The 27549-nt window shown below is 42.3% G+C and overlaps 1 protein-coding gene across 1 annotated transcript; it reads left to right on the top strand.

Annotated features, from left to right (window-relative positions):
• Positions 1-27549, top strand: LOC139402774 (immunoglobulin superfamily member 1-like). The gene is made up of 5 exons (XM_071146695.1): positions 1-10; positions 443-763; positions 26793-27113; positions 27217-27305; positions 27421-27549. The coding sequence occupies exons 1-5, from the start codon at positions 1-3 to the stop codon at positions 27547-27549; spliced, it is 870 nt and encodes a 289-aa protein (XP_071002796.1).

The raw sequence follows: 27549 nt of genomic DNA, 5'->3' as shown, positions 1-27549 counted from the left end.
ATGTTGCCCTGTGAGGGAGGGTGGCTGGCACTGTATATAGCCTCTACTGTATATAGCCTCTCTACTGTATGTAGTGAGGTAAAATACAGTAGAGAGGTTATATGCAGTAGAGAGGTTATATACAGCAGAGAGGCAAAATACAGTAGAGTGGTTATATACAGTAGTGGGGCTATATACAGTAGAGAGGCTATATACAGTAGAGAGGTTATATACAGTAGAGAGGTTATATACAGGTTATATTCACTGTCTTTTTACTGTTGTTTTTACTAATCTATTGCTCACATAATATATATTTTTTACTTAAAAATTGCACTGTTGGTTAGGGCCTGTAGGTAAGCATTTCACTGTCAGGTCTACAGCTGCTGTATTCAGCATTTCACTGTCAGGTCACCTGTTGTATTCGGTGCACGTGACAAATAAACTCTGATTTGATTTGTTACAGATCACCTGCTCCAGCCTGATATCTTCCTGACTGACCCAATGGGAGGGGTCTCCAGGGGCCACCAGGGGCCCGAGATGTTCAGGGGCTACAACTTCACCATCACCTGCTCCACTCAGCCACAGTACCCAGGAGGCTCCTTCCTCCTCACGTTCACCGGCTCCAACAGAACCCAGACCCAGCCAGCTGTCAATCACTCTGCTGCCTTCCTCTTCCCTGCTGCAGATGACTCCCACCAAGGGACCTACAGCTGTGTTTATGAGAATTATGTTTTCTCTCATAACTTCTCCTCTGAGAGTGAGCTCCTCTCACTCACCATCACAGGTAAGTGAACATGAACCAGACTTATAACTTTGTCATTGACAGATTTCCCACAGATCTATGTGATGATGATCAGTCCCCTCATCAAAGGTGTTTCTGTTTGCAGCCTCTCCTCTGCCAGCCTTCATCATCAGACACGTTGTAGTGCTGCTGATCCTAGTGACAGCCATCACCACCTCCTACCTGTACTACAAGGTAAAGACATTTACTCAGACGTTACAAGTCATTGAAACTAGAGGGAGAGGGAGGGAGGGAGAGAATGGAGATACTAGAGAGTAAATGTCTGACTGTTGGTGCTGTGTCTCCCTAGCCCACCAGGAGGCAGAAGAGAGTGAACAGGGTGAGCAGCATGGATCTTGATGTCAATGCCATGGAGATGGTCTCTCTGAGCTCCAGAGCTGAAGCTGGACCGGGAGAGGAGAGAGCAGCCCAGGGGACGGAGTAGGAGGAGAATGAAGATGACCTTACATGCTGATCTTAGGTCAGTTTTGTGTTTTAAATTGATGGTCAGCAGTGGACTGATGTTTAAAATGTGGTGACAAACCTGGAGTGGTTCTAATTTTAATAACAAGTTCAGAATTAGTTTATCTTTCTAGAACCTTGGAAGAAATCTAAAAGGAGTGACTGCAACCACCATTATTCATTTAGTCTGGTTTTTACCACCAGAGAAACATGGGGTTCTGGTAACATGGGGATTGGGTAAATTGGGGTATGGGGTAACTTTGGTTTTTGGTAACATGGGTTTTGGTATCATGGGATAACATGGGTTTTGGTATCATGGGGTAACATGGGGTACTGGGTAACATGGGGTTCTGGGTAACATGGGGTTTGGGGTAACATGGGGTTTTTGGTTACATGGGGTTTTGGTTACATGGGGTTTTGGGTAACAAGGAGTTTTGGTTACATAGGGTTTTGGGTAACATGGGGGTTTTGGTTACATGGGGTTTTGGTTACATGGGGTTTTGGTAACATGGGGTTTTGGTTACATGGGGTTTTGGTAACATGGGGTTTTGGTTACATGGGGTTTTGGTTACATGGGGTTTTGGGTAACAAGGAGTTTTGGTTACATGGGGTTTTGGGTAACATGGGGGTTTTGGTTACATGGGGTTTTGGTTACATGGGGTTTTGGTAACATGGGGTTTTGGTTACATGGGGTTTTGGTAACATGGGGTTTTGGTTACATGGGGTTTTGGGTAACATGGGGTTCTGGGTAACATGGGGTTTTGGGTAACATGGGGTTTTGGTAACATGGGGTTTTGGTAACATGGGGTTTTGGGTAACATGGGGTTTGAATTATTTTAAGAGAGAAGTTCAATCTGTTTTCCAGGATGTATTTATTTTTGACTTTGTCTTCATGTCTTTATCTTGTTTAGTGTCTCTTAGATTCTTTACCTTATTTAGTGTCTCTTAGATTCTTTATGTTATTTAGTGTCTCTTAGATTCTTTATCTTATTTAGTGTCTCTTAGATTCTTTATCTTATTTAGTGTCTCTTAGATTCTTTATCTTATTTAGTGTCTCTTAGATTCTTTATCTTATTTAGTGTCTCTTAGATTCTTTATCTTATTTAGTGTCTCTTAGATTCTTTATCTTGAAGTGTTTCCATTATTAGTCCAGGTATTATTATAATCATCTGTTCATTCTTTGTGTTTTTAAACATTTTTTAATAAAGGGGTTTGTTGTTGTTTACCTCATGATGTTATTGATTATAAATGTTATGATATTGATTATGATGTAGATTAGTGTTATGTTGTTAGTAGTATAGAGATAATGTTATTGATTATAAATCTTATGATATTGATTATGATGTAGATTATTGTTTTGATGTTGCTCTCTAAACTGCCATGTAATCAACTGGATGCTTTTAATAAAATTACAGGCTGTCAATCTTGTGTGATTTAATTATTAGACAGACTACAACATACAGTATGAATTAACTGAGATCAGTCTGTGTGATTCCCCTCTTGGACAGACTACAACATACAGTATGAATTAACTGAGATCAGTCTGTGTGATTCCCCTCTTGGACAGACTACAACATACAGTATGAATTAACTGAGATCAGTTTGTGTGATTCCCCTCTTGAACAGACTACAACATACAGTATGAATTAACTGAGATCAGTCTGTGTGATTCCCCTCTTGGACAGACTACAACATACAGTATTAATTAACTGAGATCAGTCTGTGTGATTCCCCTCTTGGACAGACTACAACATACAGTATGAATTAACTGAGATCAGTCTGTGTGATTCCCCTCTTGGTAGGATAATAGTAGACCAACCCAAGCTGTACTGTTCAGTAGGATAATAGTAGACCAACCCAAGCTGTACTGGTCAGTAGGATAATAGTAGACCAACCCAAGCTGTACTGTTCAGTAGGATAATAGTAGACCAACCCAAGCTGTACTGGTCAGTAGGATAATAGTAGACCAACCCAAGCTGTACTGGTCAGTAGGATAATAGTAGACCAACCCAAGCTGTACTGGTCAGTAGGATAATAGTAGACCAACCCAAGCTGTACTGGTCAGTAGGATAATAGTAGACCAACCCAAGCTGTACTGGTCAGTAGGATAATAGTAGACCAACCCAAGCTGTACTGTTCAGTAGGATAATAGTAGACCAACCCAAGCTGTACTGGTCAGTAGGATAATAGTAGACCAACCCAAGCTGTACTGGTCAGTAGGATAATAGTAGACCAACCCAAGCTGTACTGTTCAGTAGGATAATAGTAGACCAACCCAAGCTGTACTGTTCAGTAGGATAATAGTAGACCAACCCAAGCTGTACTGTTCAGTAGGATAATAGTAGACCAACCCAAGCTGTACTGTTCAGTAGGATAATAGTAGACCAACCCAAGCTGTACTGTTCAGTAGGATAATAGTAGACCAACCCAAGCTGTACTGGTCAGTAGGATAATAGTATACCAACCCAAGCTGTACTGTTCAGTAGGATAATAGTAGACCAACCCAAGCTGTACTGTTCAGTAGGATAATAGTAGACCAACCCAAGCTGTTCTGTTCAGTAGGATAATAGTAGACCAACCCAAGCTGTACTGTTCAGTAGGATAATAGTAGACCAACCCAAGCTGTTCTGTTCAGTAGGATAATAGTAGACCAACCCAAGCTGTACTGTTCAGTAGGATAATAGTAGACCAACCCAAGCTGTACTGTTCAGTAGGATAATAGTATTACAATTATTGAAACAGAGAAACTGACGAAGAAACAGGTTTCAGAATTGATCTAATTTTAATTTCAGGTTTTCGTTCTCAAAGTAGGACTTTTATAAACAGAAAAACAATACAATTGTATGTTTTATTTATTTGTATATAACAATGATTAAACCACATCAGGAGATCACGTTTGAGTTTAGGGAAAAATCTAAGAAATGTAGATTTTAGAGTAGTTCCCCTTTAATTCAAGTGTGAACCTGTAGTACAGACACCTACACTATTGTTGGAATAGCAGTGTTTATATAGTACAGACACCTAGCACTATTGTTGGATTAGCAGTGTTTATATAGTACAGACACCTAGCACTATTGTTGTATTAGCAGTGTTAATATAGTACAGACACCTAGCACTATTGTTGGATTAGCAGTGTTTATATAGTACAGACACCTAGCACTATTGTTGGATTAGCAGTGTTTATATAGTACAGACACCTAGCACTATTGTTGGATTAGCAGTGTTTATATAGTACAGACACCTAGCACTATTGTTGGATTAGCAGTGTTTATATAGTACAGACACCTAGCACTATTGTTGGATTAGCAGTGTTTATATAGTACAGACACCTAGCACTATTGTTGGATTAGCAGTGTTTATATAGTACAGACACCTAGCACTATTGTTGGATTAGCAGTGTTTATATAGTACAGACACCTAGCACTATTGTTGGATTAGCAGTGTTTATATAGTACAGACACTTGTTGGATTAGCAGTGTTTATATAGTACAGACACTATTGTTGGATTAGCAGTGTTTATATAGTACAGACACCTAGCACTATTGTTGTATTAGCAGTGTTTATATAGTACAGACACCTAGCAGTATTGTTGGATTAGCAGTGTTTATATAGTACAGACACCTAGCACTATTGTTGGATTAGCAGTGTTTATATAGTACAGACACCTAGCACTATTGTTGTATTAGCAGTGTTTATATAGTACAGGCACCTAGCACTATTGTTGGATTAGCAGTGTTTATATAGTACAGACACCTAGCACTATTGTTGGATTAGCAGTGTTAATATAGTACAGACACTATTGTTGGATTAGCAGTGTTAATATAGTACAGACACCAAGCACTATTGTTGGATTAGCAGTGTTAATATAGTACAGACACCCAGCACTATTGTTCAATTAGCAGTGCACTAACATTGACAGGACAGTTACAGCCACAAGTTCACTGGTTAGGTAGGACACAAGATATCTGTTAGATAGGAACAACAGTAACGTTATTGATACAAACCCTCAATGTGAAGTGATATTAATCCATAAATACAGAGCACAAGTACAACCCTTTTATATAAACCTTTTAAGGTAGTAAGAAAATAAACATTCACTTAATATTTCAACAAGTCACCTGCTAGTAAATCACCTGCTGGTAATAACTAGCGTGACATTGTAGTGCAGAGACCAACGGTGCTCGTTAGCTCGTCATTAACACGGCTAGCTAAGACAGCAACAACTTGGTTAACTGGCTGAAATAGGTCTTCAATTCATGAACGGCTAAATAAATATACACAGAGCCACATTCGCTATTGACTTTAGGATATATGAACCAGTTTTCCAAAACCACTACTGTGTTATACAGTTTGAAACAGTTTTTATGTACAGAGGAAGAGGACTCGAACCTGCTCTCAGAATATCTGTCAGACTGAGGAGCGGGCAGACCAACTTCCCAAATAGGGGAGAAGCACTCAAAACACACTAGTTGTTCTTTCAAAGAAAATAATACAAAAATGGTAGGTCCGAAGTCCTCTCGTATTACCAACATTACTACAATGGCAGCAAATATTTTAATGAATTCAGTAACACATAATGAAAGGAAACGTTATTTATATCACCCCTTTTCCTGAGGTGAATGGTTTCACCCATTACTCTCCCGGAACTGAGGCTTTGACATCAACAGTTTCACTTTGTTCCACCTTTGGTGAGCAAAACAGCTAATAACGTAGCTAAATACTGACATTATCCTCCATCGAGATATCTGTTCATATCTAAATACATGGCTCTGCTTTGGTCTATTCCATTGATATTGTCAACCTGAACATTACATTGTGTAGCTCCCTTCAGTAACCACGAGCACAACCGTTCCTTGATTTTAACTGGCGGCTTTATTCTGTAGTTTTAGTCAGAATTATCACCTTCCGTGAGAACTATAAAGTAAATGAAAAATACAGTCAAGCACACTCTTACAACCTTATCTTACGAGTGACTTATTAGCTTGGTATAACTCTGAAGTGCTAACATACATAACAGTTTAACCGGCGTTATAACGGGTTCAGATTAAACACATGAATAAAGGAGAAAATACCTCTTGAAAAAATACGGCTGCTTATTACAGAAGGGAGGAAATCAAACTTCACACTTATTAGTCCTGGCATGAATTCACACTTCATCCTAACATACACTCTTCAACCTTTATGAACTACACCCGATGACATGAAAACTTAGCTAACGCAGCGCAGGATTGCCTTCCCTCCAAAAGTGTGTTGCTACAATAAGGATCCCCGTTACAACAATTACAATTAGCTACGTAGTTCCGCTTGTATTATCATTTCCCCCGCACAGCGGACACGTAAACAATTCAAACAAAAGACAACGACATAACCTGTAAGTCTAACTGTCAGTTACACATTGAACATGTGAGTCATTTAGCAGATGCTCTTATCCAGAGAGACTTACAGTAGTGACTGGATACATTTTCATACGTTGCATTGGCAGGACAATTCCATTAGTAGTTGGGAGGAGAGCAGAAACAGCCTAACACCTCCACTGATACTGTGTAACCTGTCTGCAGTCAACCAGCCATCCAGACTGAAGTGAAGGCCTTGTTACAGAATGAAAACACCTTCTCTTTCGTCGGCATGGCAACCTGTAAACATGTCAGTGGCGTCACAATGTTGCACAACAGCAGCAGAACATTGGATGGAGGGTCATTGTATCATTTGACACAGTGTCCCTGTCTATTCTACTGTATTGGTACATGTGGTATTACAATACATTAGAAGATCTGTAGACGGCAGCATTGAAACAATTTACAACACATCGTCAACTAGCAACCTACTCTGTTTCAGTGCTGTTTAAATATCCCACTTATTTTATTCTGCTGTTAGAGGCCATCAGTAGAGACAGTCAGGAAAATAGTCTTTGTAGCAAGTTTTTTACTGTCAAACCATGGGAAGTGTGTCTATATAGGCAAGTACATATACAATTAGGATTTTACTTTAAGGTCAAATGTACTGTATCTGTCTAGTTGTGAAGAGAATCTAAATATATTGTTTATTGACCTCTCCATTCTAGCACCATACATTCTGTTATTTGCTGAACTCCTCTCCATTCTAGCACCATACGTTCTGTTGTTTATTGTCCTCCTCCCCATTCTAGCATTCTAGGGCCATTCTCCCCAGAAATGTCTGGGAACTTGCCTTGGTGGAAGAGTGGGGTAACATCCCACAGCAATAACTGGTAAATCTGGTGCAGTCCATGAGGAGGAAATGCACTGCAGTACTTAATGCAGCTGGTGGCCACACCTGATACTGCCTGTTACTTTTGATTTTGACCCCCTCCCCCCTTTGTTCAGGGACACATATTACATTTCTGTTAGTCACATTTCTGTGGAACTTGTTCAGTTTATGTCTTAGTTGTTGAATCTTGTTATGTTCATACAAATATTTATACATGTTAAGTTTGCTGAAAATAAAGGCAGTTGACAGTGAGAGGACGTTTCTTTTTTTGCTGAGTTTAGTTCTTACTGACAGACTGGGTTGGTAGAAGGAGACAGGGGAGGAGGGAGAGAGAGATGATAGAGAGAGAGAGAGAGAGAGAGAGAGAGAGAGAGAGAGAGAGAGAGAGATAGGACTTATTGACAGACTGAGTTGGTAGAAGGAGACAGGGGAGGAGGGAGAGAGAGATGAGAGAGAGATATGACTTATTGACAGACTGAGTTGGTAGAAGGAGACAGGGGAGGAGGGAGAGAGAGATGAGAGAGAGAGATAGGACTTATTGACAGACTGAGTTGGTAGAAGGAGACAGGGGAGGAGGGAGAGAGAGATGAGAGAGAGAGAGAGATCGGACTTAATGACAGACTGAGTTGGTAGAAGGCGACAGGGGAGGAGGGAGAGAGAGATGAGAGAGAGATAGGACTTATTGACAGACTGAGTTGGTAGAAGGAGACAGGGGAGGAGGGAGACAAAGACTGACATTTAAATCAGCTGAATATATTTGTATCACTGACTTCTCACCAGTGATGTCATCATAACCAGTATCCTTTTCCTCTCTTGTCCCAGCCCAGCCTGACCCTGACATATAGCATCAGGCCTGTTGAGTTGACCTGGGTAACAGACCTCTAGCTTCTACACCACATCCCCCCTTCTCCTGCTCTAACATGAGACCTCATCAGTACTCATTTTGGGTGCTGGTACTGTTTATATTTAGGTGCTGGAACATTAAGCCAATATTCTATGAGAGGTGAATTCAAGCAGTAGAAAGTTAGAGGTGATATTATAGGACACACTATGTGTAACTTTGCTGCTCTGTCAGCAGTTTCCTGTGGATTTTTTCAAATGTCTGTGTTTCCTGTATGTAGGTGTGTTTAACTGATCTTATCTGCTTAAAGGTTTGTCACATCATATAAGTAAGGAAGAGATGAGATAGAAGTCATATAGCCTAGCAGTATATCTCAGGAGAGGGAGAGGGAGAGGGAGAGAGAGAGAGAGAGAGAGAGAGGACTTACTGACAGACTGGGTTGGGAGAAGGAGACACGGGAGGAGGATGAGAGAGAGAAAGGACTTACTGACAGACTGGGTTGAGAGAAGGAGACAAGGGAAGAGGAAAAGAGAGAGAGAGAGAGAGAGAGAGAGAGAGAGGACTTACTGACAGACTGGGTTGAGAGAAGGAGACAGGGGAGGAGGAAGAGAGATGAGAGAAACTCAGTTAAAAAATACATGTCCCTTTTTCAGGACCCTGTCTTTCAAAGATAATTCGTAAAAATCCAAATAACTACACAGATCTTCATTGTAAAGGGTTTAACACTGTTTTTCATGCTTGTTCAGTGACCCATAAACAATTAATGAATGTGCACCTGTGTAACGGTCGTTAAGACACTAACAGCTTACAGATGGTAGGCAATTAAGGTCACTGTTATGAAAACTTAGGACACTAAAGAGGCCTTTCTACTGACTCTGAAAAACACCAAAAGAAAGATGCCCAGGGTCCCTGCTCATCTTCCTGAACATGCATTAGGCATACTGCATGGAGGCATGACAACTGTAGATGTGGCTAGGGCAATGAATTGCAATGTCCGTACTGTGAGACGCCTAAGACAGCTCTACAGGGAGACAGGATGGACAGCTGATGATCCTCGCAGTGGCAGACCACGTGTAACAACACCTACACAGGATCGGTACATCTGAACATCACACCTACGGGACAGGTACAGGATGGCAACAGCAACTGCCCGATATACACCAGGAACGCACAATCCCTCCATCAGTGCTCAGACTGTCCGCAATAGGCTGAGAGAGGCTGGACTGAGGGCTTGTAGGCCTGTTGTAACGCAGGTCCTCACCAGACACCACTGGCAACAACGTCGCCTATGGGCACAAACCCACCGTCGCTGGACCAGACAGGACTGGCAAAAGTGCTCTTCACTGATGAGTCGCGGTTTTGTCTCACCAGGGGTGAGGAAGGAATGAGCGTTTACACCGAGGCCTGTACTCTGGAGCGGGATCGATTGGAGGTGGAGGGTCCGTCATGGTCTGGGGCAGTGTGTCACAGCATAATCGGACTGAGCTTGTTGTCATTGCAGGCAATCTCAATGCTGTGCGTTACAGGGAAGCCATCCTCCTCCCTCATGTGGTACCCTTCCTGCAGGCTCATCCTGACATGACCATCCAGTATGACAATGCCACCAGCCATACTGCTCGTTCTGTGCGTGATTTCCTGCAAGTCAGGAATATCAGTGTTCTGCCATGGCCAACGAAGAGCCCGGATCTCAATCCCATTGAGCACGTCTGGGACCTGTTGGATCGGAGGGTGAGGTCTAGGGCATGTCTGGGAACTGAAATGTCTGGGAACTTGCAGGTGCCTTTGTGGAAGAGTGGGGTAACATCTCACAGCAAGAACTAGCAAATATGGTGCAGTCTTTGAGGAGGAGATGCACTACAGTACTTAATGCAGCTGGTGGCCACAACAGATATTGCCTGTTACTTTTGATTTTGACCCTCTCCCCCCTTTGTTCAGGGACACATTTTTCAATTTATGTTAGTCACATGTCTGTGGAACTTGTTCAGTTCATGTCTCAGGTGTTGAATCTTGTTATGTTCATACAAATATTTACGCATGTTAAGCTTGCTGAAAATTAACGCAGTTGACAGTGAGAGGACATTTCTTCTTTGCTGAGTTTAGTTCTTACTGACAGACTGGGTTGGTAGAAGGAGACAGGGGAGAAGGGAGAGAGAGATGAGAGAGAGATATGACTTATTGACAGACTGAGTTGGTAGAAGGAGACAGGGGAGGAGGGAGAGAGAGATGAGAGAGAGAGAGATAGGACTTAATGACAGACTGAGTTGGTAGAAGGAGACAGGGGGGGAGGGAGAGAAGAACTCACATTTAAATCAGCTGAATATATTTGTATCACTGACTTCTCACCAGTGATGTCATCATAACCAGTATCCTTTTCCTCTCTTGTCCCAGCCCAGCCTGACCCTGACATATAGCATCAGGCCTGTTGAGTTGACTTGGGTAACAGACCTCTAGCTTCTACACCACATCCCCCCTTCTCCTGCTCTAACATGAGACCTCATCAGTACTCATTTTGGGTGCTGGTACTGTTTCTATTTAGGTGCTGGAACGTTAAGCCAATATTCTAGAAGAGGTGAACTCAAGCAGTAGAAAGTTAGAGGTGATATTATAGGACACTATGTGTAACTTTGCTGCTCTGTCAGCAGTTTCCTGTGGAGTTTTTCAAATGTCAGTGTTTCCTGTAGGTAGGTGTGTTTAACTGATCTTATCTGCTTAAAGGTTTGTCACATCATATTAGTAAGGAAGTAATGATATAGAAGTCATATAGCCTAGCAGTATTTCACACTCTTCAGTCCTCTCTTCATGACAGTAGACTTGTTTCGCTCAGTGGAGCCCCAGTTAGAGACAGATATGATTCCTGCAGTGGTACTGATGACCCTGTTGTGGAGCACAGGTATGATGCTGTTATACTGATATACACTTGTGACAGTTACTGAGATATGATTTGATATTATAAGATATATTATAATTTTCAGGGTTAGTAAAATAACATGCAACTGGAAGCAGACAGTAAAAATGTGTCTCAAAGCAGGACAATGATGTGATCACCTGTAAATGTACTTTACTGTAGCCTAACTGTCCATCTGGGGACAGGCACTAATGTCAGTTAAGTTGTGATGGTGTCATGCATCTGACTGTTGTATATTCAGTGTGTCAATGATTGATTGTATCTGTCTCTATGTAAATGAAGGAGAGTATATATTATATTTAATATTGGTCTTATGTTAGAGCAGGAGAAGGGGGGGGGTGTCGATGGCAGAGGTCTGTGACCTGAGTCAAGCTCAACAGGCCTGATGCTATATGTCAGGAAGAGAGAGAGAACGAGAGAGTGAAAGGAGGGGGTGGGGAGGGCAGAGGAGAGAGTAGTGGAGAGAGAGAGTAGAGGAGGGCAGAGGAGAGAGTTGTGGAGAGAGAGAGGAGGGAAGGGGACAGAGGAGATAGTAGTGGAGAGAGAGAGGAGGGGACAGAGGAGAGAGTAGTGGAGAGAGAGAGGAGGGAAGGGGACAGAGGAGAGAGTTGTGGAGAGAGAGAGGAGGGGAGGGGACAGAGGAGAGAGTAGTGGAGAGAGAGAGGAGGGAAGGGGACAGAGGAGAGAGTAGTGGAGAGAGAGAGGAGGGGAGGGGACAGAGGAGAGAGTAGTGGAGAGAGAGAGGAGGGAAGGGGACAGAGGAGAGAGTAGTGGAGAGAGAGAGGAGGGAAGGGGACAGAGGAGAGAGTAGTGGAGAGAGAGAGGAGGGAAGGGGACAGAGGAGAGAGTAGTGGAGAGAGAGAGGAGGGGAGGGGACAGAGGAGAGAGTAGTGGAGAGAGAGAGGAGGGAAGGGGACAGAGGAGAGAGTAGTGGAGAGAGAGAGGAGGGGAGGGGACAGATTATAGCTGAGGGAAGTAGGTGTGATGAGGGTGCTGCAGTGACCCCAGAAAAATACAAAAAAGTTTTTCTTTACTTTTTGGAAAACCATTTCCCCCCCTAGTAGTCCAGGACTGTATCAGTGGTTTGATATACCCTTCTGTAGCGAGCCCAAAATAAACTTCTTGCTCTGGGCCTACATCATCATCCTCTGTCATCCTAATCCCTACCTGTAGTCTACCTACCTCTGGTATAATGCATTTCTACCTCTCACTCCATCAGTGTTGCTTGTCCACCTTCCTTAATTAACAGACGACCAGATCAATAATGCTGGCATAACGTCATTACATTTTGCCTAATTATTTAGTTATAGTGTGGATGTAGGGCTATTTTTAGAGTATAATGAGCACCCAGATGCTGCTTATTCAACACAATAATATCAGACAGACAAGCTGGCCCGGGGGGGAAAAAATGTGTGCTGCCTCTGTGTTGACTACTATGTTGCAATGTGAGTTGTCTTGTTGATACAAAGTGTTTCAGTTTCTCCGGGCCGCCTTGTTCGTTTAAACAATGTTTCAATATTATCAGAGCCACCTTGTTGATGCAATGCTTCAGTATTCACAGAATGCTTCCTTTCCAACATGAAGGGCACTTTTCAGCATTTGCCATATGATCAATGAGGATGACCATGTTGCAAATGTACTGTCCCTTACTGGACGTCCACGAGTTCCGCTGTTCCGGAAAATTCCACCAGATGGAGACTGGCTGCTTATTGCAAATGTACAAAACATCACCAATTTGACATGGCCATTTCTCCTAAATGGTAAAGACTTTGAAGATTAAACTCGGTATGCACGGGTTTGGCCAATTGGGCTATGAGCCCAGAAACAAGATGGCGTCGAGGCCTCATCGCTTTTTGAGTTATGGCCCATTTTCTGGGATTAAAGGTAAAAAACAGCGCTCATTTGACCGCTTCACGTCAAAGTACATGACCCTATGGTGTTAGGAAAAAGACAACAAGCCATTTATCTATCGTAATTTACGAGACATCGCACAATGTACAATTGATTATGGTTAAAGAACTGTATTTTCTTTCTTCAAAAAAGTGACAGATCCTGTTGCGGCGTGTTCAGACTAATCCGTTAAGGCGGGTTTCGGAGCTCTACGTGATTTCTGTGACTTTCTGTGATTTTCTGAAATCACACACAGTCAATGGGAAGTGACACAGTGTGGGGCTGACAGACAGACAGAGCCTGCAATAGTTTCCTGCATTCGAACCACAAAGAACCATCAGACCTAGAGCTCTGAATCTTTAAATGCATGTTCTAGAGCTTAAGTCGATCGTGCACGGTGAGTTATGTGGCTCTAGAAGGTTCTCGGGCCCGAGAACCAGCCTTGCACATTTGCAATGACTTCAATTCATTTTGACCATCGCAAAAATGACAACATTTACAAATGCCCCAGAGTCACAGGACTAGGTGCATTGAAACCGCCTCGGCCCATAGAGATGGACTCTAACGTTTCTGTCCGATATCTCATTCAAGGACCCCGTAGCAAATCCTGGAAAAAGTGGATTTTCAGCACCAATTAATGTCACTGCTCGGGCTCCGAATGACTTATCAAGCCGAAACCTGGAATTCGGGGTCGCCTCAGCTACGCCTAAACATAATGTCAGAACTGGACCCGCAACTAGAATGTAACTAATTGTTCTATTTTTTTATTATGGTTTAAACAGAAGGCGCTGTGAATTTTGGGCCTGCTCTGAAATATGTGATAGTTGGCTTTTAAACGAGTTGGACAAAGTGGGATTGGTGTCAGTTTGTATCAGTTTGGTGTCAGAATGATATCTTATTGACTGATGGACGCTGACTTGCTGGCTGACTTTTGTGTATTTGCAATAAGTTTAAACAGTGAACAACCATCATCAAAATTACAGACTGAAGTCAACACTAAAAGTTTTGGAAAATGGCATCACCGTAGTCTCTAGGCCGTGCCGTTCAAGGAGACGCCCCATTTGACCGTAGCTCGCTCCGTCTGACCGTAGCGACCGTGCAAATAACAGGCCCGGAATGAAGCCTGACTAGTAGGGATTTAATGATGTTTTGGACATATTGTGGCATCTGGGTTACACAGAGACACGCCGTTTTCAATGGGCTTATCGGGGGGAGGTTGGGGTGGACTAGCCACAGAGTTATTCTGGCTGCGTGCACCGGTTTATGTAGCCTGACACATCCAAGTTTATCCCTAAGGATAACATGGGTGTACAGGTTATCCTCTAACTCTGCTTTTGTGCAGGCCATTTTCAAAATTCCTTTTGCCATGTATTCAGGGTCACATGTGCCTCTACAGATATCAACATGAAAATGTTATTGTCACCTTCATATCCCAAAGGGGAAATGTGAACTTTACCATCAAATAGTGCTGAAATCCCCAAATGGAGAAGCTTAAATCATCATAGAAAGGGAAACAAATGGCATCACCATAGTCTCTAGGCCGTGCTGAGTTCAATGAGACGCCCCATTTGACCATAGCTCACTCAGTCTGACCGCAGCGACCGTGCAAAAAGAAGGCCCAAAATGAAGCCTGGCCTAAATGTCAGGTGCTTTTGGGTGACAGTGGTAGAACCGTTAGGGTTAGAAGCACAAGTCAACCTCAGGAACGTTCCTAAGGTCTTCCCGATCTGTGCAAGCCTAACCTTAACCGTGTGGCATTAACCCTTAACAGTGAAAACAGGGTGTTTACATCAAACAGTTTGCAATGACTTTTCTCCCCATTGGAATACATTGCCTGCTCCCCTAAATTCAACCTGAAGCCTATGTGGGTTATCATTGCCTTATGAACCTGTTTTCGATGACCATCCATCAGGCCACTATGAGGTCTACCTGTGTTGATTCTAAGCTTCCTGGAGCAACCGGAAGTGGTTAAATTCACCCTAAAGGTGTTTTGATATACCCATCCTGCAATTTGTGAAAACACTGCATTCAACCCTCTGTAAATCAGTCAGTTCTTAACGTAAAGACTTAAAACTCACGATTCTATAAAAGCCTACGCCAACGAGGATATGTGTTTACTTTAAGCTTCCTGTGCCAACCGTGAGTGCCTTAAATTGGGGTCATAGGGGCTGTTTTGAAGGGTTCAAAAAGTCACATCTTTCCAAAACTTCAATTGTGTGATTAGGCAACCCTCATGAACTGTAAATCAGTCATTTCTCCCATCAAATTTCCAAGAAAAACTCACACCCACACACAGCAAGGATGGTGTGACAGTGAGGGGCTTAGAGACACACAGAGCCTGCAATAGTTATCTTCGTTTGAACTATCAAAGAACCGTCAGACCTAGAGCTCTGAAACCTTAGAACCCTTTTCTAGAGCTTAAGTCGATAGTGCACTGTGAGTTATGTGGCTCTATTAGGTTCTCAGACCGAGACACAGCCTTGTACATTTGCAATAACTTCAAATCATTTTGACCAATGCGAAAATGACAACATTTACAAAAGTCCCAGAGTCACAGGACTAGGTGCATTGAACCCACCTCGGCCCATACAGACGGACCGTAGCAAAGCCCGGAAAAAGTGGATTTTCAGCACCAATTAAGGTCGCTGCTCAGGCTTCGAATGACCTATCGAGCCGAAACTTGGGATTCCGGGTCACCTCAGCTAGGCCTACACATAGTGTTGGAACTGGACCCGCAGCTAGAATGTAACTACGTGTTTTACGTTTAACCTCTCTAAGGGGTGTGGGACGCAACCGTCCCACCTGGCCATCATCCAGTGAAATTGCAGAGCGCCAAATTCAAAAACAGAAATACTCATCATAAAAATGAATAACATACAAGTGTTATACATCGGTTTAAGATGAACTTCTTGTTAACCAGTTGCATCTCTAGGGGCGCTATTTCATTTTTGGATAAAAAACGTTCCCGTTTTAAGCGCGATATTTTGTCATCACGAAAAGATGCTCGACTATGCATATTCTTGACAGTTTTGGAAAGAAAACACTCTGAAGTTTCAGAATCTGCAAAGATTTTGTCTGTAAGTGCCCCAGAACTCATTCTACAGGCGAAACCAAGATGATACGTCAAACAGGAAATGAGCAGAATTTCTGAAGCTCTGTTTTCTAATGTCTCCTTATATGGCTGTGAATGCGACAGGAATAAGCTTAGACCTTCTGCCGTTTCCCCAAGATGTCGGCAGCATTGTGACGTATTTGTAGGCATATCATTGGAAGATTGACCATAAGAGACTACATTTTCCAAGTGTCCGCCTGGTGTCCTGCGTCGAAACTGGTGCGCAAAGCCATGTGCAAGTATTTTTCCATTTGATTGAGAGGGGAAACCATGCTTCCACAAACGATATATCATCGAAGAGATATGTGAAAAACACCTTGAGGATTGATTCTAAACAACGTTTGCCATGTTTTCAGTCGATATTATGGAGTTAATTTGGAAAAAAGTTCGCGTTTTGAGGACTGAATTTTCGTTTTTTTTTGGTAGCCAAATGTGATGTACAAAACGGAGCTATTTCTAATACACAAAGAATCTTTTTGGAAAAACTGAGCATCTGCTATCTAACTGAGAGTCTCCTCATTGAAAACATCTGAAGTTCTTCAAAGGTAAATTATTTTATTTGAAGGCTTTTATGTTTTTGTTGAAATGTTGCGTGCTGGATGCTAACGCTAATGCTAACGCTAAATGCTACGCTAGCTAGCTACTTTTACACAAATGATTGTTTTCCTATGGTTGAGAAGCATATTTTGAAAATCTGAGATGACAGTGTTGTTTACAAAAGGCTACGCTTGAGAAATGGCATATTTATTTCATTTCATTTGCGATTTTCATGAATAGTTAAAACTTCTTGACTATACTTGAGACGCAGATGTCTCAAGTAGACACCTGGAAATGCAAATGCGCTACGCTAAATGCTAAATGTACTCGTTACAACTCAAACCTTGATCAAAATTCACAAGCAGGGTATTGAATTAAAGCTACACTCGTTGTGAACCTAGCCAACAAGTCAGATTTTTAAAATGCTTTTCGGCGAAAGCATGAGAAGGTATTATCTGATAGCATGCACCACCTGAAAATGCCTGAATGCGACGTAAACAAAGACTCTGCTTATCCGACGCAGCACAAAACGCAGAAATAAAATATAAAACATTCATTACGTTTGACGAGCTTCTTTCTTGGCACTCCTATATGCCCCATAAACATCACTATTGGGTCTTTTTTTCGTTTAAATCGGTCCATATATACCCAAAATAGCTTTCTATGGAAGCTGTGTCTTTCAGAAAAAAACATCGTTTTTAAACGCTGCGTAATTTTTTAAAATTAAAAAAGTTGACGATAAACTTTCACAAAACACTTCGAAATCCTTTTGTAATCCAACTTTAGGTATTAGTAAACGTTTATAATCTATCAAAATGATTACAGGGCGATGTATATTCAATAGCTCCTCGTTTGCAAATCAATGGCTGCCAATGTCCACATTAACAACATCCGGGTGAAGACTGGAAGGAACGGAAGCCAGATAGATGGATTTTCCAACAAATAATTCAATTGAAAATGACGACAATGGCGCCATCGTGTGGAATTTGTATGAATTGCATGCAGGTCGATATTAAATTTTGTCCTCTTTTAACAACTCATGGAAGTGACTTATGGAAATTATTTTTAGCTTTCAGAGAGCAGTTTTTCTTGCGTTTTTCAATGAAACACACGATCTGTTATAGTCACAGCCGTGATTTAACCAGTTTTAGAAACTTCAGAGTGTTTTCTATCCACACATACTAATCATATGCATATACTATATTCCTGGCATGAGTAGCAGGACGCTGAAAAGTTGCGCGATTTTTAACAGAATGTTCAAAAAAGGAGGGGGTAGAAGTAAGAGGTTTTAACGTTGCGTTATGGTAATGAGCTTGAGTCTGTATTCACGATCCCGGATCCGGGATGGGGAGATCAGAAAGGTTAATCCAAACACGGTGTCAGATTTCAAAAAGGCTTTACGGCGAAAGCATAACATGCCAAATAGAGGAGTTTCCGGCGACAGTTCCCAGTCCAGAGCTTCCGGCGACAGTTTCCAGCGGTGGTTCCTAGTTCAGAGCCAATGGCGATGATCCACGGTCCAGTTCAACAGAAGCGGAGGGATCAGCGTAGGGAGCGGGGGCTACACCCGAACCGGAGCCACCACCGAGGGTAGATGCCAACCTGGACCCTCCCGCTATAGGTTCAGGTTTGCGGTGGGGGGTCCACACCTTTGGAGGAGGGGTACTGTCACGCCCTGAGCTCTGTTTTTTCTAAATATTTTGGTTCGGTCAGGGTGTGACGAGAGTGGGTATTCTAGTTTTGTTCATCTAGGGTTAGTTTTGTTCATCTAGGGTTAGTTTTGTTCATCTAGGGTTTTGTATTTCTATGTTGGCCTGATATGGTTACCAATCAGAGACAGCTGTTTATCATTGTCCCTGATTGGGGATCATATTTAGGCAGCCATTTCCATTTTGTTTTTTGTGGGATCTTGACTATGTTTAGATGCCTGTCTGCACTATTTTGTATAGCTTCACGTTTTGTTGGTTTTGTTGTTTCTGTTAAGTGTTTCATTCATTAAAAGAGAATGTACGCCTCCCATGCTGCGCCTTGGTCTCACTCATACGACGATCTTGACAATATTATCATTTTAGCTTGCTAGTAAATAAATAATCAACTAAAATTGGTCCAGACTCATTGGTGAGACCCGGGTTTGTGCAGATTCCCGAATTATGCGACGTTCAGAATGAGACTGTAGAGGAAATTGATTGTTCAGCGACTGTTGTAAAATCGATATTCTGATATTCTTTGAGTTCATTTGGGAAATAGAAACTCAATAAAAACGATTTTCCCATGGTGCCACAGGTTAATGAGTTAATCATTTCCTGATTAATTTAATCACGCAATTATAACCTGTTAATCATTCGATGAGCAGCAGTCGCCACATTAACTAATACAACGTCACAACAGACAATAATTCCTTCATATATATACTGTAGTTTAAGGTTATTTTAGTGTCATAAAAAGTGTTAGTTTAAACAAATCAGGATATTTAATTTAAATATGAAAACAATTTAGAAAATGTCACGTCATGTTGGAGTTCAGAATGAAATGGTGGCACCTGAACAGGTTGAACTTGTTGAATTCACTCTTAGAAAAAAGGGTTTCCAACAGGGTTATTCAGCTGTTATGGGGTATTGTGATGTCATTATGGGGTATTGTGATGTCATTATGGGGTATTGTGATGTCATTATGGGGTATTGTGATGTCACTCTTAGAAAAAAGGGTTTCCAACAGGGTTCTTCTTTCATAAAAGGAGGATGGATTCAAATTATTTAAAATGGAAGAATATAACTTCCTGTAGCCTATATAATGTAACAATGACAACAATCCCTTCATATATACTGTAGTTGAAGGTTATTTTAGTGTCATAAAAAGTGTTCATTAAAACAAATCAGGATGTTTGTTGGATGGATTCAGTGTAGGTGTTCTGCTGTGTATCGAGGGGTTTATATGAAAGTGGTAGATTTGTAATTCTTTACAAGAGAAAGTTCTGGATTACTTATCTTTGGGTGACCTCGGGCTACGGTCTTTGACAATTCAGCTACTTTGTTAACAGTCTTACAACTGTCACATTATGTGACAACTGATATACTTAACAAAAGGCACATCTCAATATGTGGTCCAGGTGCCTTAGTGTTCCTATAGAAACCTGTGTCCAAACTCAGCATTAAATAGCATCTAATCAGAATAGTGTACAGAGAGATAAGTTATTACAGCTATTTAAATGTGATGTGTTTTTTAGTGTTTATTCTGTTGCAGCCTGTTCAGGGGCAGAACAACAGATTTGTACCTTGTCAGCTCTGGGATTTGAACTTGCAACCTTCTGGTTACTAGTCCATGCTCTAACCATTAGTCTAACCTGCCGCCCCTATGCTCCATCACCGACATCACTATTCCCCATAATAACAAACAAAAAAATGATTTTTAGAAATGTTTGCAAATGTATTAAAAAAATACAACAGATATATAATACTTGACTTGCCAGGCTTCCTCCAGACATGATGCTCATCATTCAGTTCAGTTCTCATGGTCTGAGATTCTTTATGTGCCTTTTGTCAAACTCCAAGCGGCTGCCATGTGGCTTTTACTGAGGTGTGGCTTCCATCTGGCCACTCTACCATAATGACCTAATTGGTGGAGTGCTGCAAAGATGATTGTCCTTCTGGAAGGTTCTCACATCTCCACAGAGGAACACTGGAGCTCTGTCAGGGTGACAATCGGGTTCTTGGTCATCTCACTGACCAGGGCCCTTCTCCCCCGATTGCTCAGTTTGGCCGGCGGCCAGCTCTAGGAAGAGTCTTGGTGGTTCCACACTACTTCCATTTAACAATGATGGAGTCACTTAAATGGGGACTTTTCAATGCTGCAGACATTTTTTGGTTCCCTTCCCCAGATCCGTGTCTCAACACAATCCTTTCTCAGAGCTCTACGGACAATTCCTTCAACCTCATGGCTTGATTTTTACTCTGACATGCACTGTGAACTGTGGGACCTTATATAGACAGGTGTGTGCCTTTCCAAATCATGGATGATCAATGGAAACAAGATGCATCTGAGCTCAATTTCGAGTCTCATAGCAAAGGGTCTGAATACTTATGTTAATAAGATATTTCTGTTTTTTTACATTTAATAAATTAGCAAAAAAATCTAAATACAATTTTGTTTGTCATTATGGGGTATTGTGTGTAGCTTGATATAATTAATTTTAGAATAAGGCTGTAAGACAAAGGGTCTGAATGCACGTGTACATGAAGGCAGGGTAAAGTGACTAGACATCAGGATAGATAATAATAAGGTATTTGAGGTAGATATGTACATGAAGGCAGGGTAAAGTGACTAGACATCAGGATAGATAATAATAAGGTATTTGAGGTAGATATGTACATGAAGAACAGAGCAGAATAAGTCAATTGTCAATGTAAAAGTGTGTGTGTGTGTGTGTGTGTGTGTGTGTGTGTGTGTGTGTGTGTGTGTGTGTGTGTGTGTGTTTGTGTGTGTGTGTGTGTGTGTGTGTGTGTGTGTGTTGTCGTGTCTTTGGCTATGCCGGAATAATTGCTATGACATGCTATTCTATGAAATAATTTATCCGTAATTAATATCACCTGATTGAGCTAATCATGTATATGTAATTAACTAAAAAAAAGTTTTGAGAATGACACAAATATGAATTTTCACAAAGTCTGCTGCCTCAGTTTGTATGATGGCAATTTGCATATACTCCAGAATGTTATGAAGCGTGACCAGATGATTTCCAATTAATTAAATTCCCTCTTTGCCATGCAAATGAATCCCAAAACAACATTTCCACTGCATTTCAGCCCTGCCACAAAAGGACCAGCTGACATCATGTCAGTGATTCTCTCGTTAACACAGGTGTGTCTTGATGAGGACAAGGCTGGAGATCACTCTGTCATGCTGATTGAGTTCAAATAACAGACTGGAAGCTTCAAAAGGAGGGTGGTGCTTGGAATCATTGTTCTTCCTCTGTCAACCATGGTTACCTAAAAGGAAACACGCGCCGTCATCGTTGCTTTGCAGAAAAAGAGGCAAGATATTGCTGCCAGTAAGATTGCACCTAAATAAATCATTTATCAGATCATCAAGAACTTCAAGGAGAGCGGTTCAATTATGTGTTTCTACCATATTTAGTTTACCAGTCATTTCAGTGAAGGGACCAAGTGCACACATTAGGAGAAAGGAGAGATAATTGGGACAATGCTTCTTTCTGGTCTACAGTCCTGCGTCTGTGACACCAGATTACCAGCTAGTGGCCATAAGAGGAACTGTCCTGTCAGTGTGTTTTTACTGCTGGCTTAAAACAACACATGACCTGAAAACAGGATATGATTCATGTGTGAGTACTAAAAATATATATTTTTTATCAAATTGTTTGCTGTAGCGTTAAGAACCATGAAAAACATCCCCAAACCATGATTCGTCCTCCACCAAACTTTACAGTTGGCACTACGCATTCGGGCAGGTAGTTTTCTCCTGGCATTAGCCAAACCCAGATTTGTCTGTCATACTGCCAGGTGGTGAAGCATGATTCATCACTCCAGAGAACATGAGGTCAAAGCTCCGGAGTCCAATGTCGGAGATCTTCACACCACTCCAACTGACGCTTGGCGTTTCCCATTTGTATCTAAGGCTTGTGTGAGGCTGGTCGGCCATGGAAACCCATTTCATGAAGCTCCCAATGAACAGTTCTTGTGCTGGCGTTGCTTCCAGAGGCAGTTTTGAAACTCGTTAGTGAGTGTTGCAACAGAGGAAAGCCGGTGTTGCTCCTAGACGTTTCCACTTCACAATAACAGCACTTACAGCTAACCGGGGCAAATCTATCAGGGGAGACATTTGACCATCTGACTTGGAAAGGTGGCATCCTATGATGTTGCCATGTTGAAAGTCACTGAGCTCTTCATTAAGGCCATTTTACTGACAATGTTTGTCTATGGAGATTGCATGGCTGAGTGCTTGATTTTATGCATCTGGCAGGTTGAAATAGTATCCACTAATTTGAAGGGGTGTCCACATACTTTTGTATATAAAGTGTATGTACACATGGGTGTTGTTGCACCATACCAACGATAAGCCTGTCTTCCCCATCACATCATGAAAGGTCATGTTGATGTTCATTTAACCTCTGTCTCTCTCTTCCTCTGACTCCTCTCTTCCTCCTTTGTTTCTCTCTCTCTCTCTGTCTCTTTCTCTCTCTTTCTCCTCTGTCTCTCTCTTTCTCCTCAGATCTCCAGGCTCAAAGCGTCAGTCCACCAGGTAGGTAGAGTATAAATCTACAGTGATTATAGCAGTTCAATATTAGTCAACTTTATTATCCCACATGGAGAAATTCATGTGTCCATACAAACCATTCTAAAACCCAATAACAAGTAGTGTTTTATGGAACTACTAATACTTGTCAACCACAAAACTTTACTGCTGTTAGAATAACAGAATTACTGTCATCATCTGTCCTCACCACTGTGTTTTCCTCTCTGCTGTTTACAGCTGAACTCTCAGTCAGACTGGTGAATGGAACCACTTCCTGTTCTGGGACAGTGGAAGTCTTCAATGAAGGAGAGTGGTCAGGTCTATGTTCTAGGTTGTGGGACATGAAAGATGTTAATGTTGTGTGTAGAGACCTGAGTTGTGGGAATCCTGTAGCTGAATCTAGAGGACCTCTGTTTGAAGATGGAAGAAGAGGAGTCACACTATATAGTAGTTGCTATGGAGATGAGTCTTCTATTAGACAGTGTGACATCATAGGTGGACGTGGTGTCTGTGATGGTGGATATTATCGTCTTGTGACCTGTTCAGGTAAGAGACTGGTCATATTGAGAGATTTATTTATACATTATACAATATTACCATGTATCATGTTTTATGTGTTTTTATTTCATTTAAATAGAGGGAGAGATGTCAGATGTATTTAAACATTATATTTGTGTTTGTCATATTGGTTTATGGGAGATGTTCATGGGCAGATCATTGTAGTTCAGATGGTACTGAAGTGAAGCTGCCTGATGGATGTCCAGCTGTTTATTTTCTATAAAGTGAAGTGAACTTATTCCTGTCTCCTGCCTGCATTATTCCCAACCTGATCCTGAGTGACTAAGAACCCATTTCTACCTCTTACAGTATCAAACATAGCAAACTACAATCTTTTATCCAACATATTTGTGTTTAGTCCTTGACAGTGTCATCAACAAAACTGATTGAATGTTCAACCAACTATTTTTCTCCAGAGTCTGTGCGGCTTGTGGATGGAGCTGGTTTCTGCTCTGGGAGAGTGGAGGTGAAGTCCAATCAGTCCTGGGCCTCAGTGTGTGAAGCTGACTTTGACCGGCAGGATGCAGAGGTAGTCTGTAGGGATGTTGGCTGTGGGGCTCCTGCAGCTCTACAGGGGGGGCTCTATGGAGAAGGTGGGGGTCAGACCTGGGATAAAGAGTTCCAGTGTAAAGGTAATGAGTCCCTTCTCCTGGACTGTGACACCTCAGACAGAAAACACAACACCTGCCCACCTGGTAATGCTGTTGGACTCACCTGCTCAGGTAAGAAACAGTTTGTCACTCAGTCAACATTGTTTCTCACCTGGAGTGAAGAATATGAGATCCAATATAGGTGTGTTTTAGTGAGAAAATAGTAAGATTACTGTCTCTCTCTTTTCTTTTCTCAGAGCCTGATGATGTGAGGCTGGTGGGAGGAGGCAGTCGCTGTGCTGGTGGAGTGGAGCGGTACGACCAGGGAGAGTGGAGGATTGTGGGAGCTGACTGGAACAAGGAGAATGTAGCTGCAGTAGTGTGTAGACAGCTGGGTTGTGGCTCCACTGTTTCAGTACCACCTGGAAACACCACTAGAGGGTTTGGAGTTTACTGTTCTGGGTCTGAGTCTTCACTGAGGGAGTGTTCCAGAAGTTATGATCTCCTTCCTGGACTCACAGTAATCTGCTCAGGTATTAACAAGATACACTATATGGCCAAAAGTAAGTGGACATTAGTTTATTTGGCTATTTCAGCCACAGGTGTATAAAATCAAGCACACAACCATGCAATCTGCATATACAAACACATAGACAAACACAGTCAGTAAAATGTCCTTAATGAAGATCTCAGTGACTTTCAAAGTGGCACATCTAGGAGCAACAACGGCTCAGCCGTGAAGTGGAAGGTCAAACAATCTCACAGAACGGACCTCTGAGTGTTGAAGTGCTTGAAGTGTAAGAATTGTCTGTCCTCGAATGAAAAACTCACTGCTGAGTTCCACATACTTTAGTCCATGTATTATATCTCCTTCCTGGATTCACAGTGATCTGATCAGGAAATATCAAGATATTATAATTATATTCAACTGATTTCCTTCATTCATACAACTTCCTCTGCACCTCTCATGATGACTGTTTAACTTGTCAGTCTGCTTTACTAAATAGATCACTCAGTCAAGTAGGAATCAAATACAACTTAAATATCCCAGAATGCTTTTGCATTTGAGTGTTATCTCAGTGAAAGTCTCTTCCCTCTACCACTGTCACAAAGAGAGAATGAGGGAGGAGGAGAGGAAGATGGAGAGAGAATATATTTTTATCACTAAGTTCTCACCAGTGATGTCATCATAACCAGTAACCTTTTCTACTCTTGGCCCATCCTGACCCTGACATACAGCATCAGACCTTGTAGTTCAGATGGTACTGAAAGTGAAGCTGCCTGATGGATGTCCAGCTGTTTATTTTCTATAAAGTGAAGTGAACTTATTCCTGTCTCCTGCCTGCATTATTCCCAACCCGATCCTGAGTGACTAAGAACCCATTTCTACCTCTTACAGTATCAAACATAGCAAACTACAATCTTTTATCCAACATATTTGTGTTTAGTCCTTGACAGTGTCATCAACAAAACTGATTGAATGTTCAACCAACTCTTTTTCTCCAGAGTCTGTGCGGCTTGTGGATGGAGCTGGTCTCTGCTCTGGGAGAGTGGAGGTGAAGTCCAATCAGTCCTGGGCCTCAGTGTGTGAAGCTGACTTTGACCGGCAGGATGCAGAGGTAGTCTGTGTGGAGCTTGGCTGTGGGGCTCCTGCAGCTCTACAGGGGGGTCTCTATGGAGGAGGTGAGGGTCAGACCTGGGATAAAGAGTTCCAGTGTAAAGGCAAAGAGTCCCGTCTCCTGGACTGTGACACCTCAGACAGAAAACACAACACCTGCCCACCTGGTAATGCTGTTGGACTCACCTGCTCAGGTAAGAAACAGTTTGTCACTCAATCAATATTGTTTCTCACCTGGAGTGAAGAATATGAGAGACAATAAAGGTGTGTTTTAGTGAGAAAATAGTAAGATTACTGTCTCTCTCTTTTCTTTTCTCAGAGCCTGATGATGTGAGGCTGGTGGGAGGAGGCAGTCGCTGTGCTGGTGGAGTGGAGTGGTACGACCAGGGAGCTTGGAGGACTGTGGGAACTCAAGACTGGGAGCAGGAGGATGTAGCTGCAGTAGTGTGTAGACAGCTGGGTTGTGGCTCCACAGTTTCAGTACTACCTGGAATCACCACTAGAGGGTTTAGAGTTTACTGTTATGGTCCTGAGTCTTCACTGAGGGAGTGTGGAAGATCAGATGATCTCCTTCCTGGACTCACAGTGATCTGCTCAGGTAATAACAAGAAACATTTTCAACTGATTTCCTTCATTCATACAACTTCCTCTGCACCTCTCATGATGACTGTTTAACTTGTCAGTCTGCTTTACTAAATAGATCACTCAGTCAAGTAGGAATCAAATACAACTTAAATATCCCAGAATGCTTTTGTATTTGAGTGTTATCTCAGTGAACGTCTCTACTCACTACCACTGTCACATGTCATGTTATTGTCATATCTAAATGAGGACAGTAGTTGAGGAGCTACGTTTTCTTTTTCTCTCCTCTTGTTCCAGATGTCCTGCTTCAGCCTGATATCAACATATGTTGTCTCAGTGACTGTAGGCCCACTACTCATGTTGCCCTGTGAGGGAGGGTGGCTGGCACTGTTACATGCTGATGTTATTGTCATATCTATAGGAAACTAGTTGAAGAGGTTTTTCTTGTTCTCTTTTATTGTTACAGATCTCCTGGTCCAGCCTGATATCTTCCTGACTGACTCAATGGGAGGGGTCTCCAGGGGCCACCAGGGGCCCGAGGTGTTCAGGGGCTACAGCTTCACCATCACCTGCTCCACTCAGCCACAGTACCCAGGAGGCTCCTTCCTCCTCGCGTTCAACGGCTCCAACAGAACCCAGACCCAGCCAGCTGTCAATCACTCTGCTGCCTTCCTCTTCCCTGCTGCAGATGACTCCCACCAAGGGAACTACAGCTGTGTTTATGACAATTATGTTTTCGCTCATAACTTCTCCTCTGAGAGTGAGCTCCTCTCCCTCACCATCACAGGTAACTGAACATGAACCAGACTTATAACTTTGTCATTGACAGATTTCCCACAGATCTATGTGATGATGATCAGTCCCCTCATCAAAGGTGTTTCTGTTTGCAGCCTCTCCTCTGCCAGCCTTCATCATCAGACACGTTGTAGTGCTGCTGATCCTACTGACAGCCATCACCACCTCCTACCTGTACTACAAGGTAAAGACATTTACTCAGACGTTACAAGTCATTTAAACTAGAGGGAGAGGGTGAGGGGGAGAGGGAGGGAGAGAGAATGGAGATATGTCTGACTGTTGGTGCTGTGTCTCCCTAGCCCACCAAGAGGCAGAAGAGAGTGAACAGGGTGAGCAACATGGATCTTTATGTCAATGCCATGGAGATGGTCTCTCTGAGCTCCAGAGCTGAAGCTGGAGAGGAGAGAGCAGCCCAGGGGACGGAGTAG

Source organism: Oncorhynchus clarkii, unplaced genomic scaffold, assembly GCF_045791955.1.
Source record: "Oncorhynchus clarkii lewisi isolate Uvic-CL-2024 unplaced genomic scaffold, UVic_Ocla_1.0 unplaced_contig_1599_pilon_pilon, whole genome shotgun sequence".
NCBI classification, from domain to species: Eukaryota; Metazoa; Chordata; class Actinopteri; order Salmoniformes; family Salmonidae; genus Oncorhynchus; species Oncorhynchus clarkii.
The sequence above is the reverse complement of the archived record's forward strand: the minus strand, read 5'-3'. Positions and strand labels throughout refer to the sequence as shown.

What these genes read in the sequence shown, in the direction of transcription:
- LOC139402774 (XM_071146695.1), top strand. An exon ending in CCTCTCCCTCACCATCACAG is followed by an intron (nt 27,114 to 27,216) that starts GTAACTGAACAT and finishes TTCTGTTTGCAG; the next exon opens with CCTCTCCTCTGCCAGCCTTC. An exon ending in CCTCCTACCTGTACTACAAG is followed by an intron (nt 27,306 to 27,420) that starts GTAAAGACATTT and finishes GTGTCTCCCTAG; the next exon opens with CCCACCAAGAGGCAGAAGAG.